The sequence below is a fragment of the Lepus europaeus genome, chromosome 4 (genome assembly GCF_033115175.1).
Source record: "Lepus europaeus isolate LE1 chromosome 4, mLepTim1.pri, whole genome shotgun sequence".
NCBI lineage: Eukaryota > Metazoa > Chordata > Mammalia > Lagomorpha > Leporidae > Lepus > Lepus europaeus.
In genome coordinates, this window is record NC_084830.1 from 137,725,935 (window position 1) to 137,744,533 (window position 18,599).

At 57.0% G+C, this 18,599-nt stretch overlaps 1 protein-coding gene across 1 annotated transcript; it reads left to right on the plus strand.

The window, feature by feature from the left end:
- The first annotated feature begins 4,045 nt into the window (after positions 1-4,045).
- On the plus strand, positions 4,046-16,266 carry SPRY4 (sprouty RTK signaling antagonist 4). Its single transcript, XM_062188921.1, has 2 exons — positions 4,046-4,199; positions 12,056-16,266. The coding sequence occupies exon 2, from the start codon at positions 12,102-12,104 to the stop codon at positions 12,999-13,001; it is 900 nt and encodes a 299-aa protein (XP_062044905.1). The 5' UTR covers positions 4,046-4,199; positions 12,056-12,101; the 3' UTR covers positions 13,002-16,266.
- The last annotated feature ends 2,333 nt before the right edge of the window (positions 16,267-18,599 follow it).

Here is an 18,599-nt window from a genome sequence, read left to right on the forward strand (position 1 = left end):
TTTTGGAGTGCTTTGTGCACGGCTACAGAGCTTGTAACGGTAGGATTAACCCCAGCAGCCCGCGATGTCCGCACTTCTTTCTGCAAACAGTTGAACATGCTGGCTGAGCCAGAAAGCTTAGGGGGCAGTGCCAGCCCAGGGATCTAACACAGCTCTCCCTTCCTTAAAGGATGAGGGCCTCTACCCTACTCTGTCTCTGTAGCAGCCCCCAAGGATCCCTCCTGCTTACAGGCCTTCCATCGTGGGTCCAACCAGGCAGTGTTGGAATTCTGTAGGTTTGAGCTCCCCCGACATTTCTGCAGGGCCCTGGGCTGTGCCCCTCTCCTTTGCTCTCTGTACTTTGTATGCCTCACTGATGTAGACTGTAACAAAATCCTTCTTGGATGAACTATTTGTTTAACCATCTTTCTCCCCTGCTTGAGTATAAACAGTAGCAATTCCAAAATAGTTGTATAGGTAACCTGGGTAGAGGGACTCTGCTTCCAATACTTAGCACTGGATACAAAGTTGCAAGTTGTCTGAGGAACTCAGAAATGAGGCAGCTGATGGAGGCTGAAGAGGAAAGCACCTGCATTTCCTCTCCATGGCATCACCGCTGATTGTAAGCTCCCTACTGGCAACAAGAGGTATCTTGCTTCCCTGTAACCCTAACACCTGGCTCTGTGCTGGAACTGGTGGCATTAATAAATAAGTAAGATGGATGCTCAGAGTTCTGACCTGAGAGGATACTGCATTTTAAAGCAACATGACGTCTGAAAACCTACACCAAGACCAGGACCGGCACCCAGTAAGGGTTCTAAGAATATTTATTGAATATCCTTGAATGAGAATCCCTGAATTTCCTCACTGCCACTAACTCATCTGAGAGATCCTGGCAAGGCCAGGAGCTTAATAAACAAATCACAAAATCGAACCCTCTTTATTCCGGGGACCACCATGTGGTGGGGGTGAAGGCATTCGTTTAGGGGAGACTGTCATTAGCATAGACAGGAATGCGAGTTTTTTTGGATAAGCCTCTAGTAGACAAGTTACACTTGGGGAAGTCCTTGGATACCTCTAGAATGAACGGACTGAGATGAAGAAAGAGAACAACAACAACAAGAAAAAAACACCTCAAAACCCAGCACCAGGCCACCAGCTTCTTAGTCCACAAGAATGAATGTGGTGTCTTCAACCTGCTGGGCAGCAAGCACCTGGCCTGCCCCGCCCTGGGCTTTCACTCTGTCCCTTCACCACCATCCCCAAACCCCCACTGCCTGGCCACGGGGCTGTGGATGGGGTTTAAAACACAAGTCCGATGGTGCTGCACCCCACTTAAAATCCTCAACAGGATGGCACCTCAACTGCTCACCTCAACCTTGCTCAGCAAGCTGTGGCCACCGGACCTCTGCCAGGGCCAGCAGGCCAGCTCTTCCCCAGGCAGGGCCCTCACCCAAATTCCCTCTGCCCTAGCTCTAGCTTCTCAGACTCCTGATCTCAATTCCCCACCGGAGCCCCAGCTCTGAGAGGCAGTCCCGCTGCCCCAATCTAAGCCGCCTGCTTCCCACACCTCCTTCCCCACTCCACCCTCCCCCCCCCCCCAGCACTTTCTTCCAGACAGGGCACAGTCTGTCTTCCCAAAGCACAGCCTCACAAGGGCGGGAGAGCTATCTGTCCCTCACTAGGCAATCCTCAGAGGCCCGGCAGGCCTCAGCATACAACAGACCAGTGCATGAATTCCTAATGCAGTCCCCAAACCCTCCTCAGTATGGGTTTCGAGCAGGACCAGAATATGGCACCCTCCCAGACACTGAATCATCCCGGCTTAGACATAAGAAGCCCCTCCCAGCCCAAGACTGGGGGCTCCTCCCTCGCCCCACCCCCTCCACCAGCAGGGGTCTCCTCCCCTCCTCCTTGGGGAAAGTCCACAAAAAGACCAGGAAATGGAACTCTGCCTGTCTCTTGGCTAATTCCTTTAATAAAGACTACAGGATGGCAGACTCCTTCTCCCCACCCTCCTCTTCTGCCTTGGTTTTAAAAGGATGTATTTATTCTTTCTATTTATCCCTCTAATTGTTTGAATAAGGACCACAGTGGACACCCGGCTGCAAAAAGCTTAGCTACTTAAGTGCTTGGATGACATGCAAAATGCAGGGTTTTAGGCCTGTGATGCTGAGGGTAGGGAGCAAACCAGGAAGAACTGGGTTGAACAGACCCAGAAAACCTTCATTACAATCCACCAGCACTTCCGTTGATCAGGTGCAGGCTCCTTGGCCTCAATCTCCACACCTGAGGAGTGGAAGCAGTACACTGAAGTGTATTACCGGTAAGGGGAAACTCCTGAGCACCTGTAACATTCCCCTTGTGCGGAGCTAGAGTTTTGCCCTGGCTGTAAAGGCAGGTCTTGGCCCTGGAAGGAAGGCAGGGGTTCCCTGGAGAGGGCCTGCTGCTTCCCAGGAGCTGGGCACAGAAATCCCAGTGCACAGAGGTGAGCTTGCCAGGTGACGGGTTATTTCAGACCAGGACTTGGTGACCTTGGGCCTGAGGGTGTGGGGAGCCCCAGCGCCAGGCCAGAGCTCTGCCCTTGCACCGGGAGCCTGCCAGGGGTTCCTCTGAAGCCAGGCGCAGGCCTGTGGTGGCGTAGTTGGAAAAGGGCGGCCTCACAACCCGCGGGGGAAAGCAGATCCTGGCATGACGCACCTTACAGGGAGCCCAGGCCCGCGACCGCGACCGTCGCGGCGCCAGAACTACCTCTACCTGGGGCTCCCCGGAGGCTCCAGTCTCTCTGCTCCTGGGCGCCGGCTATCTGCTTCCCGGGATTCAGCCTCCAGGCGGGGGGCTGATCGTTTCGCCGGCTTGGGCTGATCCCTCCTTCTCCCCACACCCCCTAACAGCGGAGAAGGGGTCCCTGGCCATTTCCTTGTCCTCTCGCGGCTCCAGCCCAGTTGTTTAATCTCGCGGCCTCTCCGTCAGCATCTTAGGCGCTGCCGGCTCCACCCATCCACCTGGCCGGTTATCTGCTGCTCCTGCCGCCCCCGAGGGGGAGCTGGGGCGCGGGGGCGGGCGCCTAGAGCCGCGCCCGGCCCCAGGCGAGCAGTGCATAGCGGCTTCTCAGACCAGCGGCCAGTGCGGTCCCAGATAGGGACAGAGGTTGGGAAGGGACACCTAGCCAGGGCGACCGAGGGCGGGGAGAAGCCCAAGCACTGAGACATGACGCTGGGGCGGGGGGAGCCGCGAGTCAGGCCTCCCCCGGCTGAGCGGCCAGAATCGCCCCGGGGGGTACTGGAGCCGGAAGAGGCCTCGGCCCAGCCTCCGTCCACACCCAAGAAGTGGGGGGAGGGGTGGTCTGCAGTCGCGGAAGACAGCCTCAGGAATGGACTCGGATGCACTCAGCAACCCCCACCCCGCTCTCCGCTGATACGGACGCTAGGCCTGTTCTTCATTTTTGGTCAACGCAGCTTCAAGACCCCTCCCCCGACGCCCCTAGGCGCCACCCGACTACAGAAGGAGAAAGAGCACAGCAGGGGTCCGCCCGCCCACCCCCGCCCTGGGCTGCCGGCGGCAACCCCAGGTGTGTCCTCCCCCGCCCTGCACACAGCCCCGCATCCGGAGGCCGCAGCGCCCGCCGCCCCCCGGCGGCACGGACGGCTGCTGCCCCGGCCCGCAGTGGCGTGAAGGTGGCCTTTACCTCCTCTTGTAGGTTGGGAGGGCTGCAGCCAGCGCAGCTGAGCCAGCTGCTGCAGTCGCCACCGCCCTCCATTCATTAAAAAGAAAAAAAAAAAAGGCAATAACCTCCACCCCTTTGTAAAAGAACGACGGCCCCTGGAGGAGCGAGAGGCAGCCCCAGCAATCACGGGTTAAGTTCTTTTCCGGCCCCCCATTCATAAAAAAAAAAAAGAAAAAAAAAAAAAAAAGGAGCGCGGCGCATGCGCGCACGGGGTCTCTTGTGCCCACCCATTCATAGAATCGCGGACGGCGCGCGTGCGCACTGGAGCTCCCTGCCCTCCCATTCATAAAAAAGCCATTTTCCCAGGCAGTGGTTGCAACATCGCCGCGGAGGCTGCGAGCGGAGCTGACAGCGCGGAGCTGGCGCTGCGGAGCGCAGGCAGCCTTGCCGGTTCCTAGTGCCGGCGTCTGCGCGTCCCGCGGCGGCTGACCCGCCTGGGCTCGAGGCTTCACACAGACGGGGAGCGATGCTGGTGACTCTGCGGCTCCTCAAAGTAAGTCCTCGGCCGGGGCTGGGACCCGAAGTCGTCCCCTCCGAGCCACGACGCGGCTCCCCTCGGGCCGGGGCATACGGTGCGCTCTTTCTGGCCGAGCTTCAGTGCTGCCTCGCTCCGCCTGAGCCTCCCTTGGTCGCTGCGGTGCGCCGCAGCCCGCTGGCGCCCGCGGCCGGGCTGGAGGTGCGCGCTGCCGGGCGCCGCGGCTCCGACCCCCGGGCGCCGCCGAGCCCGGCTTCCCGGTCCTGTGTGACTCAGGAAGCCCCGAGCGTGTCCCGCGAGTTTGACTGTGGCCGGGTCTTTATCCTGGAGCGCGCGGCTCTGCACTTGGACAAGAGCCGCCGCTTGGGTCCGGGGGGCGCCCTCGCCCACCCGGCGGCTCGATGCCCACGGCGCCAGCCGTGCGTGGACCTCCCCAGCCCGCCACAGCGGCCTACGCTCGACGTCGGGTTTCCTTCCCTCGTGGCTACCCCGCGATGGTCAGCGCGGCGCCGGCCCAGACTAGGCATTCCTGCTCCCGGTGGTCACTGAGGCCGCTCTCTGCCGTCTGACCCTTGCTCAGCTGCCGCATTTCGTGACGTGCCGTTGCCTTCCCCTTCTCCGGCCTCCGCAGGGCCCGAGGCAACTCGGCTGCCCCGTGCCTCCCTATCCTTGAGTATCGAGCTGTGCCAGGCCCCGGGCCGCGCCACGGCTGTGGTGGGGGCCGAAGGTGCGTTTACATAACGCGGGGCGTGTGGGAGCTGGAGGAAGAGGTGGCGTGCGTAGGAGAGGGAAGGCTCCTTCCTTCTTGGTGGTACCAAGGTTGACATCACTGGGAAGAGAGGAGGATAGAGACGGTACGTTCTGAAAGGCCAGAGCCGCCGCCAAGGCCACGGGGGCATGGAGGGGGGTAAGGGCGGGCTTGGCCAGCCCGGGGCAGCTGGAGCTTGGCTCCGCCGCTGGGACCAGGGCTGTGCCCAGTTCCCCCTCCGTTGCAGACGATCAAAAAGCGTTTAGACAGTAGCTGCTCTTGTGCAAGAGAACGGTTTCCCAATTCTCTTTGATTGGGGGCTGGGGGTTGTGGGCAGAGGAGGCGAGAGAGGCGGAAAATGGTTGCACGGCTTAAAGACGGAGGGACTGAGTGCAGAGGCTGGACGGTGGGCAGAAGGGGGAGACTCTGGCGGCTTCTTTCACCAGCTGCTGCATGGTCAACCATATTGCCAGGCCTGGGTGAGGGCAGGAGGCCTCCTTATGGCGCAGTGAGACTGGGGAAGCCCCCAGCACAGTCGGTGCGGGTAGCAAAGGTGTGGGTCGTTGGAGCGCTGGGACCCAGTGGCAGCCCCCTCTGTCCTGCCTCCAGATGGACAGCAAGACTGTCCCCAGGTTGGGGAGAAGCCAGAGAACCTGCGAGCGTGGGAGGCAGCGTGTGTCTGCCTGGTTAGCTGACCGAGGCGCTGATCTTTCTGACAAGCTTCTCTGGTCCAGAGCTGACAGGTAAAAGGCCCAGAGCAGTTGGGAAATGGGGGCTTATCAATGTCCTAATGAGCTCTGTCTGGCCAGGGGCCCTACTCAATATTGCGCCGGTGGATTTCACAATGTTGAGTGTTCTTGGGGATCCTCACACAAATGGAGCATAAACATCGGACATGTCCAGCATTTTCTCCTTTCGTGCGGCTGTGGGGCAGACTGGGAGGGCGGGGGGGGGGGGGGTGCAGGGGGACGCTGCAGTTGGTCTCTCTCAAGGGTGAGAAAAAAGTTGCAGACTTGGCCAGTGTGACATTGCATTTCCTCTTCCCTTCCCTTGGGGAGCGTCCTGGCCTGCCAACGGGCTCCCTGCTGGTCCATAACCTAGAGCCCTGGGGCAGACACTGACCAGCTCAACTCCCATAGCTGGTAACCTTGGAGGTGGTGCCAGGGGCATTTTGCTAGCAGATTCTGAAATCTCAGTGGACAGCCAGGTGAGGATGACTTGAAGGCATCTGTTGGTTATCTTCCGGTTTTCCATTCTGAGTGTGGAAGTCGCCCCTTCTTTGTGGGCTGTGAACTCCCTGCTATCTGTTCCCATGACCTCTTGCAGATGATTCTCTGTGAATGGCAGCATCTTGCTGAGGCTTCAGTTTGGGCCAGGAGGGGGGGTGCGGGGAGGCAGGGCATGCAGACCCCAAACAGTTCCAGGCTCACGCAGGGCATGGGGTCTGCACAGTTGTCACCTTTGCATCTTTCCGAAAGTAGTCCCTACATTTCCTCAGATGGAGCTTTCTGGAATTCCACCGCCTGCCCAGTTCATTGACCCCTGGCGAACCTGATTTGCCTTGTGCAAATTAAGAGAGGATAGAAAAGCTACAAACAATTAACCCAGTGGCCTTCCAGGTTGCTCTGGGGCCAGTCTGTGAGGTCTTTGGAGTCCAGTTTCTGATGCTAAATGGCATCAAGTCCCAGATTGGAGCCCCGTGAACATTTCTTTCTATGGCCAGCTTGGGAAAGAGTCATCCACCTTTATTCGGAGGAGTTCTGTGTTTCTTTGAAAGTCAATGTCGTTTCACTTGGTTCTGAATCCAGCGTGCTTGTCATCTGGCCTCCACTGAGGCGGAAGTAACCTCTTGGGTAAGGAGGAGTCTGGCCCAAGCCTCTGGGTATGGAAACCTAGCTGAAGAGTAGGGGTTTGGGATATAGGCGTGATAGGGCTTTTAACGAAGAATGGAGAAGGTTCCATCTCCTGGCCAGCACTACTGCTCCCTGACAAAGGAAAGCAGTGACTCATTGGAGCTCTTCTGCTTTTTGCATAGAGCCAGAGGAAGAAAATGATGAACAACACCATATGGGAAGCCGTGTTGCTCCTTTTGGGCCAGGCTAAGGGCCAGGCCAGGGCAGAGCAAGCGGGTGGTGAGGCGAGCCTGCCAGGGGTGGATCCCTACAAAGAGAGCACAGACCCCTGCTGTGCAGGACGAGGAGGACTGCCACGTACTGGGCTCCTTGAAGGAGGGCCTGTCTTCCAACACCATGAGGTGTGCAGTGTTCTTGGCTCCCAGGGCTCTGGGCCACCCTGCAGGTCAGGATGGCTAATGAGGCTGGGGACTGCGGGGCCTTGTGTGGCCTACAGGACTTGCCTTCAGCTGTGATCACAATTGTTCTTTCCAAGGACAAGCCCCCATCTGAGGAGGAAGCGTGGGGCACTGGGAGGGAGCACAGATGTGCTGGGTCTCGCGGGGGAGGGGAGGGGAGGGGCAGGCTGGGACAGGTGGCCACTTGCAGAAGAGTGGCTTCCTTTTCGGGTCATCTTGTCTTTTTCTGGCTGGGGGAGAAGTCATTTCCTGCCCCTGTCCCAGGAGTAAGCTGACGTCTATTATTGTCAGTTCGGGTCTTGGTGGAGAAGAGAGAGAGAAATAATAGGGTCTTGGTGTCTGGAGGAAGGAGCGCTCCCTTGGGGATCCAGAGTTCTTGGTGCACCCTGACCTTGACTTGGGCTGGTGCTTCCTGAACTGTGCCCGGAGCTGGCAGGCTCCTTTTTCTAGCTCCCTTTTTTCTGCTTCTCGGGCTCTCATGCATCAGTACAGGGATCTAAGCAGACTTGAAACAATTAAGAGGGGTGGGTAACACAGTGAGGCGAACACTTGCAGCTGATGAAGAGCCCAGAGGCCAGCAAGACTGCCACTCATCTGTGTGCTGGGGGTGATGGCTTGCAGAGGATGGAACTTGGAAAGGAAAAGCCAGACAGCTGATGGGACTCAGTGAGGAAAAGCCATTCTTCACTTTAGTCATCTGTGAGCTGGAAAAGGGGACAGGATTCCCAGACAAATCCAGCTGCCTAAATGCTTTATGCTCCCGCTGGGGCCTTTCCTGGCAGAGCTCGCCTTCCTCTGTAGGGTGCGTGGAGGAGCAAGTCCCTGGCTTCCCTCACCATCAGCCCTCCCCACGCACACAGTGCTTTTCGAAGCACCAAGTCATCGTTGGTTTGTAGCTTCATTAACTAAAACTGGGATGCTGTCTCAGAACCCAGCAAAGGTGGTAGGCAGGCTCTTGGCCCGAGTTGTCCCTGGGTTAAACAATCTTCCCTAAAAGAACCTGCACCTGCCCATTCTTTGAGAACCTCTTGCCATTTTGTCATTTGGGGACCTGTAGCTTCCAAAGTACTGCTGGCAGGTTTTCCCAGTGCCCTTCCCTCCCTAGGGGTACTCTCTCAGGGGGTGAGCGTGGGTGGGTGCATCTCAGTTGCACACCCCAGCACATGCCTTTGGAGTCTTTGCAGCCAGCCTGGCCAAGGGCCGGATGCACAGCCCCCTCCCCACAGGTGTGAGGGCACTGTCAGCCTTCCCCCAACCCCTGCTCTGGGGTGTTAAACTTCCTGCTGCCCACAGACCTGGATCAGAAAGCCCCGTCCAGGAAGGGGCCTAGGGACCTTCATGTTGAGCTTGGTACAGGCGGGAAGGTGCGGGGCTTCTCCTCCAGCCCAGGGCTTCCTTTTACGGACTGCTTTTTAGTGAACACCTAACAAATGAGGCTTTAAGAAAAGTGCAAATGGAACCATTTAGGAAATGGGCATGGGGAACTGAGGGCTGGTGGCAGGCGGGGAGGTGGAGGCTGGGGGGCGTTTGGCTGTGACACCTTTTTCCGTGGATAGCCAGAAGTTAGGGGGTCTCCCAGGAGTCACTGTAAGCCAGGGCAGTGTGGCAGCCCACAGCCTCTGGAGCCTCTGCTGTCTGGGTTCAAATCCTGCCCTCATCACATGCTGGTTCTGTGACCCTTTGTGCTTCCAATATTTCCTCTGCAAAATGGGTGCCGTCCTCCAAGGTGATGTTGAAGCTTAAATGAGAAGTTGTTGAGAGCTTAACACAGAGCCTGACACCTGTAATTATGCCAGTAATTACGATGCGTTATTAGGACACTGAGTCGAGAGAAAGTTCCCCACTCCTGCTAATCTGTAAGTCTGCCACCTAAAGCTTGATAGAGGTGCTGCGTTGGCTAAGTGGACTGCTGGCTTTGTTTCTGTGTCCAGAGTCTTCCAAATTGGCCATCATCCTCTTGCAAACAGCCTAAATGAGGCAAAGCCTCCTGTCTCCTATTTATATTATAAATCTCTTCCTTCCTCACAGGGGAAGCAAAAGGGTACGCAGGAAACTGCACTTAAAATCAACAGCGCAGCTCAGGCTGCAGGGTGGGTGTGTCCGGGGAGTGGCAGCTGATCTGCTAAGCCACACTGAGAGCTGGCGTGGTGTTTTTTTTTTTTTTTTTTTTCCCTGAGACATCATTTAGCTGAGGGGTTTTCAGGCCACTCGGGAAGCTGCTTGTCTTTGTCAGCCATGGAGGGTTCTTGCTCACGGGGAGGTGAGGCCCCAAAGCCTAGGACATTTGCAGGGTGCTGGGATGTTGAGCCTGCCACGGGTTTCTGCTGAGCTGGTGGCCGGAAGGAGTCCTCCATCAGGGCTGTGATGGGGAAGATAGACTTGAGACTGCCTGCTGGAGCCGCTGGATGCTGCCTGTCCCAAGAGAGCTGAGTCATCGTGGGCCGGGCTCCCACCCCCACCTCTGGACTCAGCCTCAGGCCCAGATGCTGCCAGCTGCCTCTGGGACGAGGAGCCTGCCCTGCTAAGGCCAGCATCCCCAGTGCGTGCAGAGGCTGCTCCCCACTTGGCTTCCTGCTGGAATTTTTGGCCATGAATCGGGGACTCTGCCTTTTGGTTCATCTGCAAGCACTGTGGCGACTGACTTGGGATAAGAGTGGACATACTTTACGGATGCCCACGGCACAGCTAGTCCCAGTCCCAGCCCTGAGACAAAAAAGCCGGATCGCATGAGGCGATGCCATCGTCAAGCTGCCCCTGGTGTTGGCAGGACGCTGCCCTGGACTTCTGATATCAGTGAGTCCTCTTGTCTTTGGCTAGGGGTGAGTGCTCTGGCCGAGACACACTGGGTGGTAGCAGGGCCTGAGGAGCCTTATCCAAGGCCGTTTCCGGTCCTTTCTTCCAAGCAGGGTCTGCAGCGTGGGGACCTGCATGGTCCCCATGGTCAAGTTCGGACCTGACCCCGAAGGTGATGCTCCCACCATCAGGAGGGAACTCTGGGGCAGCCACTGCCACTATGCAGGTTTTCTCCAGGACAGCAGAAACGAAGTGCGGAGAGAGCTGCTGGCATCTTTGAAGCAGGCAGGGTGTTGGGAGTGGAGCCAACAGCTGATGCCCCATGTGAATGGGGAATATCAGTTGACTGAGCATTGAACCTTGCCAAAAAGGCGATGCTTTCTTTGCGTTTAGCGGTATAGATGATACACAGATGCGAGCCCTGTGGATAACCCCCCTTTTACCCCCTAGTTGAACTTCTCAGTTAAAACTAGCTCTTGAGTTTAGACTGGCTGCAGGCATCAGAGGAAGCACTGCTTGCCCCGCAGCTTAACTATTTCTGATCAAACCGTTGTCTCCATGTCGGGGAAGTGGCGTGCTGGCTCCACCCTGCTCCTTCTACAGGCCGTGCTAAGTGAGAGTGAGTTCCGGGGGGCGGGCAGGTGTCCACAGCAGATGTGGCATCAGCTGTCCTAGCGGAAGCCTTTCCTGAAGCCCCACCCCTAATCCATTCATTATGGCCCTTTAAAAAAAAAAAAAAAGAAACAGCTCTTCCTCCCCTGCTGCTCCTACTCCCCTGAGGTTCTTCAGCTTGGGGTGGGATCTTCCCAGAGTCTGACAGTTCCCTTGGATTCCAGATCAGGTCCTCTTGAGCAGAGGCCACGGCCTTCTGCTGCTCTTTCTTTAAATTGATCTCCAGCCGAATTCCAAACGCAAAGGTCAGCGGGCGAGGAAATGGCACTTCTAATAGAAAACAATGTGCACTTTCTAAATTTGAACCAAGCCGTTTCCGCTCTTTGATTTAAGTGACTTCCTGGGGTTCCGTGTCAGGCACTGCAGTTGAATCTCTGGCCAGATTCCAAGTGAAAATTGCACTCTCTCAGTGAAATCAGAAACCGACCCGGGGCTGGCTCCGCTCTTCGAGTAAGTAGTGTTGAGGCCGAACGTTCAGCTCAGCACTCGCACATGGGTGCTGCGAGTGCCCCTCGAGGACTTGCTGTCCAAGTTGTCAGAAGTGCACCTGCCCAGCGGTTAACAGCTTGCAGGTTGCTGCTCTTACAAGCAGCAGAGGTAGTAAGGTAGTACCCGGATGTACAGGCATTCTTCTCTGGACAGTCTCAGAACCAAAGGCAGATGGACCCCAGGGGAGCGCATCAGCACTGTCGGCCGTGTTCCCCATGATGTCCCCAGCTTGTCAGGGCTAAGGAAATCCAAGTGGTTCTATTCAGGGATCGCGATAAAGCTGTCGAGGACTTAAGATATGCCAGGCAGTATGCTACTAGCTACAGGATTGTGTTTTCTCACTTAATCCTCACAAGAACCCGTTTTATAGAGGAAAAACTGATGCCTAAAATACAGAGATGAAATAACTGGTTCATAGCAACACCTCCAGGCCACAGTGAGACTGCAGACTTGGGTCTGATTCCAGATCCTGTGTTGATAGCCGCAGAGCTGTACGCTCTAAGGAAGCTCCAGTTGCTCGAGTCCCTGCCCTTTAACCTTGGTTTTCTGTGACTGGGTAAAGGGTGGTAGGGGGAGGGGTGACAGATGCTTGGGAGCATTTTTTGTGAAGGGTCAGTGGCCATCGCCTAGCAAGAGTTCCCTGGCGCATACTCACTGTTGCTCCCTCAGTGTTGCTTCCACCAATGTCTAGTGGTGGTGGGGAAGCCAGTAGTCACCTGAGCTTTGGGACTTGCTGGAAAGTTCACTGAGGGAACTTGAGTCCCTGTTTCAGGTGGGAACCTGATGGGCAGTGGGTGGTTCACAGGCTGTGCACTGATGCCTGGAATCCCTTCTCTCTTCCTTTTCCCCACCCCTTCCCAGGGCCCCTAGAAGCCTGTTCTCAGCGCAGCCCAGGACCTCCGGCCCCATGGAGCCCCCGATCCCACAGAGCGTCCCCTTGACTCCCAGCTCGGTCATGGTCCAGCCCCTTCTCGACGGCCGGGTGCCCCACGGCAGGCTCCAGCACCCACTCACCATCCTCCCCATCGACCAGATGAAGGCCAGCCATGCGGAGAACGACTACATAGACAACCCCGGCCTGGCGCCCCCCTCTGGCCCTAAGCGGACCCGGGCCGGGGCCCCAGAGCTGGCCCCAACGCCCGTCCGCTGCGACCAGGATGTCACCCACCACTGGATCTCCTTCAGCGGGCGCCCCAGCTCCGTCAGCAGCAGCAGCAGCACCTCCTCCGACCAGCGGCTTTTGGACCACATGGCCCCGCCGCCCGTGGCCGACCAGGCCTCACCTAGGGCAGTGCGCGTCCAGCCCAAGGTGGTCCACTGCAAGCCGCTGGACCTCAAGGGCCCGGCAGTGCCCCTGGAGCTGGACAAACACTTCTTGCTGTGCGAGGCGTGCGGGAAGTGCAAGTGCAAGGAGTGCGCCTCCCCGCGAACGTTGCCCTCCTGCTGGGTCTGTAACCAGGAGTGCCTGTGCTCCGCGCAGACCCTGGTCAACTACGGCACGTGCATGTGCCTGGTGCAGGGCGTCTTCTACCACTGCACCAATGAGGACGATGAGGGCTCCTGCGCGGACCACCCCTGCTCCTGCTCACGCTCAAACTGCTGTGCCCGCTGGTCCTTCATGGGCGCCCTCTCCCTGGTGCTGCCCTGCCTGCTCTGCTACCTGCCCGCCACAGGCTGCGTGAAGCTGGCCCAGCGTGGCTACGACCGCCTGCGCCGCCCAGGTTGCCGCTGCAAGCACACGAACAGCGTCATCTGCAAGGCGGCTCCCGGGGACGCCAAGGCCAGCAGACCTGACAAGCCTTTCTGACACTTCGGGCCCAGGCCCCAGCGCTCCTGCTTGGGAAGTTGTGTCCCTCCTGGCGGCCTCCCGAGGCTGACCTTGCGGATCTGATCTGATGCACCCAGCCCTCCTCAGTCCCCCAGAAGGAAGCAGCAGCAGCACCTTGGGGTTTCTGCAGGGTCCTGAACTTGGCATCAGACGGACGGTGGTGGGCACAGGGTGTGCTTTGGGAGGATCTTTGTTTTAGAGGATGGAGCATACACGCGGACACAGCTCCGGAAGTCGCAGCTGCCTCAATGCCTTCCCAGCGTCCTCCTTCCTGCTATTTTGGGAGGAGCTGGCTGCCTGGGAGGATTTGTTTGCTGAGGACCAGGTACCTCGGAGGAAGATCCTAGGAGTCCTGACTTCTGTACCTTCTTCCCCTCCTCACTCCGTGCCCATCTGCCCCAGCGACTCGGGGAAGGCAGAGAACGCCCTAGCAAACCCTGTTGTACATATGCGGGAGCCCGCAGCGAGAAGCCGGGACAGCGGGGGAGCCCCAGCCGGGTCCTCCTCTTGCCCCTGGAGCTGCCGGCTGGATCGAGGAGCCGCTGCGCCGTGCGCGTCTCCCCTCCAGCTTCACCCCTTGCTCCTGGGGACCTCGGCTCATCTCGCCGTCCTTCGGGTCCTACCGAGTCACAGACCTGCCTGCCTGCTGCGGGTCCCAAGTTCTCTACTCAGATCCTTACCAAACCTTCGCTGGTAGAGAAGGCCGGGGCAGCAAGTGCGAGACCAAATACCATTTTGCCAATGAGTCTGATGAGGCTGAGGTCCCTGGACCCAGTCACAATGTTTTTGTAGAATTATTGAACCCGATGCTGACTGGTGTTTTAAAAAAATAATAATAAACAACTTGCTTCCTTTTGGGCCACCCCCACGAAGGGCTGATTTCACAATCTGGGGGGCGAGCAGCCTCAAGGAACACAATCCCCCTGCCCACCAAAAAGAGGATTGGAACATCAGAGAGGAGAGGCGGCACCTCCTGTGGGCACAAGTGCAGTGGAGCCGAGCTGGGTCTGGGTTTCCTCTCTCCTGACTTCTGCTGCTTGCTCTCATAGCCTTTTGTGTAGAGTGACGTGTTTGTATCTTTCCTGTAAATAGAGAGCTGGTGAACCAGGAGTCCGTCTTAGTGTTAGGTGGCCGCAGTAGGGCCGAGGTCCTGCTCTTGTGCACAGCCACACCACCGCCGCCACCACTGGCAGCCCCCCAGAGACGTGGCAGCTCCTGGTCACGGTGCTAAAGGACTCGGGTGCAGTGTGTCCAGTGGGTACGGACTTGTTGCATGTAAACGCTGTGGTGTGTCTGGTCCTTGACCTGGCTGTTGCGTGTGTGGGGGGGGTTGCTTTGTGTGGTATTTTGTCCCCCCTCCAAGATGAGAGGAGGTGGCCTGGCTCCGAAGAGCTACCCCAGGTAAGGTTGGATGCGCGGTAGGCAGAGTTGCCATCACATCTCCAGTACAGGAACAGTACCTGCCTCTACGAAGGAGGCAGGTGGCTGGGATGGGGGTGTCCCTAAAGCTTTCCAATGACTTCATTCTTCCCCTTCTGGAGACTAGTAGTAACATCTTACGATTGCAGCTTCGTTAATTATAACCGTAGGTATTTATTGAGCGCAGGAAGGAAGGCTCGGTATTTTTTCAGCTTTATTTATGTAACACTTGCTAGCTTGTACAAGGCGAGTATAGAATACTGTATCTGCATTCTCTGAGACCGACTGTTGGAGCTGCCCTTCCCACCGTTGCCGATGGCTGCATGGGTGATGTTGCACAATGGGAGGGGATGGGAGGAAGCAAGCAAGCGCGTTCAGCTAACCACATATCCTAACTGAAGGGGGTGGCGGCATGCGGGGGTGGTCTCCGACCCTCTGCCCTCCAGGTCTCTGCCTTTTTCTTCCCAGAGCCCCTCCCTCGGTCTCCATGGGGAAACTGGACCCAGTGACAGGTTGCACTTTGGTGAGCTTGGTGGTCCCCACACATGTTCTGTGGACAACTGACATGAGCTGTGTGTGCACGTGCACACACATGCATGCATGCCCGCACTGGCAGTTTCCTGGCAAGTAGCCCTCTGACTTTTTGTGTACATAGATGTAAACACGAATTTTTGTGGGTTTTGGTTTGCTCTGTTGTCCTTCCCCTGTGCTAGCTTGTGTGTATCCTGCCAGGTGGGTGTCGTGGAAGTTGCCCTAGGAGTCCACATGAGCCCCGCGTGCTCCTGGTCAAGGCCTGGAGGGGAGGAAGTGCCCTCTGCTCTCCCAGTTCCATTGTGTAGCAACCCTGCAGCACTGCTTTTCTCTGGCTTCTTGGCACAACCAGAAGGAAAAAGCTGGCTTGCCCTGGACCAATCCCACCCACACACACACATCCCCAAGCCAGTCAAGGGCCAGTGGGGGACCGCATGCTCGGAAACGGTGCGCTGCTGCGGCTGCTTCTGGCTGACGGTTTCCCTCACCGACGGCTGCACTGCACCTCTTCTGCAGAAGGGCCAGCTGGTCCCCGCTCTTCTTAACCGTGGGGTGGGCGCTCGTTCTGCCTGGAATAGGGCTTAGGGGACTTGGCTGGGTCTGGGGCACTTATGCAGGGTCTCAGCTGCCCTCTCTGATGGGAGGGTGGGTTTGTGAAGGCCAGGCCCTTAGAGGGGTCTCTGGGAGACAGAAGACCCTGAGAGGTGCACGTGGTCCTTTGACTGTCGAGTCTGCCAAGGAAGGGCTGGCTAGATGATGATGACTGCTCCCAGGCTGGACACAGGAACAAGGTTGGTGGGGGAGCAGAAGCCCAGTGACTGTCACCTTGCAGCCTGCTGGCCTCCCTGTGCTGCCCCCAGGGCATGTCTGGTGGGATGGGGCAGTTTCCTAGGGCATCCCGCCAGCCTGAGGCTCATGCCTTGGGTAACATTTTCCCACCCTGTGCTTACTGTGACAGTCGGTGACAAGTTGTGCGTTGTCTTCTCTTGCTTTCTCCCCTCGCGGTCCCACAGTCCAGTTTCATGTAAAACACAGAAGAGCTGTTGCTGGCTCCCATGCCGCCACGTCCCTGCTTTGTTGCCCCTTCTCGCCCCACTACGAAAGTCACCACAGAAGGTTTCCTTTGTATAGAATATTTATTTTGAAGCTCTATTTTAATAGTATTTATTTTAGAAAGTCTACTATTGTAAGAGTTCTTCTGTTTGTGAAGAAAAAAAACAAGTTAAAAACTGAATGTACTGATCTAGAAAATATCTATAAATATATATTGTTAAATATACACAGGACTGCTGTTTCTCGTGTGCTTGTGTGCTTTACTTCGCCGACAGCCTCACCCAGCCAAGTCCCAGATGCAGATAGCTGCAGAGCGGAGTGGCAGGGGAGGTTGGGCTTCGTGAGCTGGGACAGGTGTGTCCTGCCTCTGGGGTGACTGTGGAAGGAGAGACGCTGCCAAGTCCTTGCTGGGCTCTGTGACCAGGAAACTCCCAACACTAGGAAGGGCTTGAGGTGGGGAAGTGGCACTGGATGTTTTCCAGAATACCGTGGCTCTTCTCTTTGGGTGCCCTGGTGCCCCCCCAAATAGATTTTTGTGTATGTGCATCAAGAAGCCCAACAGTCCCTCGGCGGTTCCTTGCTTTTCGCTGGATTGTTGGATACTGCACAGAACTGGGTCTTTGGGCCTCCAAGCTTTCTGTCCACTTGATGGTCTTTGTCCAGTTCCTTTACCCCCCAACCTGTGCACTCCCCTCTGCAGGCCCAGCGCTTCTCAGTCCATGGAGCTGTGGGAACTTTTCCATGACCTTGAATTTGTGTGCCCATCACAATGATAGCTGGTCTATACGTTGACTGTGGGAACCCATGGGTGGAGATAACCAGCAGTGGTGGGGTTGGAGGGATGGCAGAGGGAGGAGAGATCAGGGCCCTGGGTCCCAGTTATTAGTTTTTCTGGAGGTCACCACTCCCTTTGTGGAATCCAAGTGTTCCAAATGCATGCCAAGGATCCCTGGTTACTGCTCAAGGAGGCACAACAGGTATTCTTCCACGTGGGCTGGTCTACCCTAGGACGTTTATAGGGTGGGCAAACAGGCTTGGATGAGGCCCATGAAAGTACTTGGTCTGGCCTGCCCCTGCTAAGGCAACCACAGGTGCAACTCAAAACTTAGTATGCCTACAGCAAGCTGATTGTTAAGTTGATAGTTTTGTACAGCCCGTGACTGATGTTACAGATATCCAATGGCCCTCGGCAGAAGCAAGGTTCCTCACCTCTGGGCAAAGTACGGCCATGGAGCACGGAAGGATGACTGTTTCAGTCGGGTTCTTAGCAGGTATGGGCGTGGTTCTGAGAAGCCCGCCCTGGATTTTACTTTGTTTCTGGCATTTGGTAGATGAACAACAACTTCTGTGACGTTTTGAGAACTACAGCTGGGACTCAAAGCTCCACATGGGCCCCCCTCGTCTTGTGCAGCTGCCGCTGGGCCTCTTGGTTCCTGTTGTGAGAAGGTTTGGGTCAGTCAGCTTCCTGCTAGATCCTTTAGGCAGACAGCATTGTCTCCTCGCTGGGATGCAGCCATGAGGCTCCGAAGTTGTTGCGTGCCCACCCAGTGCCCACCCAGTACACGGGATAGGATGGACAGGTGGGAGGTAAAATCAGACAAGGATTTAGCAACTCATCTGGGGAGGAAAGACGGAGCACAGAACAGAGCAGACAGAAAGCACCCCAGCGATGGGATCCACAAATAAGAAGGAAAAGGCAGAATTTTGCTCTCTCCACACCCGGAGCCACACATTCCCCATGAGGGCACCAGTGCCTTCCCACAGAGCAGAGCTGGGCCAGGCCTGGGCCTCTCCAGCCTGCTGGACCAGCACCTTGGAATGGGCTGAACTTCCTCAGTGTGGAGGAAGCAGGTGCACCCTGGCAGCCTGCTCCGTGCTGGCCGTGTGTGCCAGATAAAAGCCAAGAGGACATTTTTAAGAGCCTTGAGTTTATTCATTCATCGCGACTTTAATAAAACAATATGTCCGTGGCCTGGGGCAGGTGTAATTTTCATAATTTATGGGTCTCTGAGACAGGAAGAGAGCCGGGGGTTTACCAGGTTTCGCACGATGAATGGCATTCCGGCTGTCTACACGGTGTTCTTGCAGAACTCTAGTCTGGCAGGAGCGCAGGCTTCTGGAGCCCACCTGGGCCCCGGGGCCCGAGGCGTGGGATAATCATGAAAGCATCTGGATGTGCTAAGCAGGAGATGATTGAAGGACGCGGTTCCTTCCGTCACGAGAAGACGCTTCCTACCCAGACACCCACACCAATACTTAACTGCTGCTCAGCTTGAGACCATCCCTGTCCCTCTCCTGCCTTCTTCCTGGGGTCGGGCCCTTTCTGCCCTGTGCCTGTAGAGACTCAGGTAAGCCCGAGGACTGGCTTCCCCCTGTTGGGCACGGAGGGCTCTGCAGGCGAAGTGCCTGATGCCCAGGGCAGGGCAAGGCAGTGGAGCGCGAGGTGTGCTGGACTCCGTTCTCAGAGTGGCCACAGACTGCTTCTCTGGGTAATGGAGGCCAAAAGGGAAGGGTGTCCCTACCGTTCGCAAGGTTGGAGAGTAAGGTCGCTAGCCCAAGGCCACACAGCTGGTG

Excerpts from the sequence above, each read along its gene's own strand:
- SPRY4 (XM_062188921.1), top strand. The coding sequence starts at position 12,102 with ATGGAGCCCCCGATCCCACAGAGCGTCCCCTTGACTCCCAGCTCGGTC.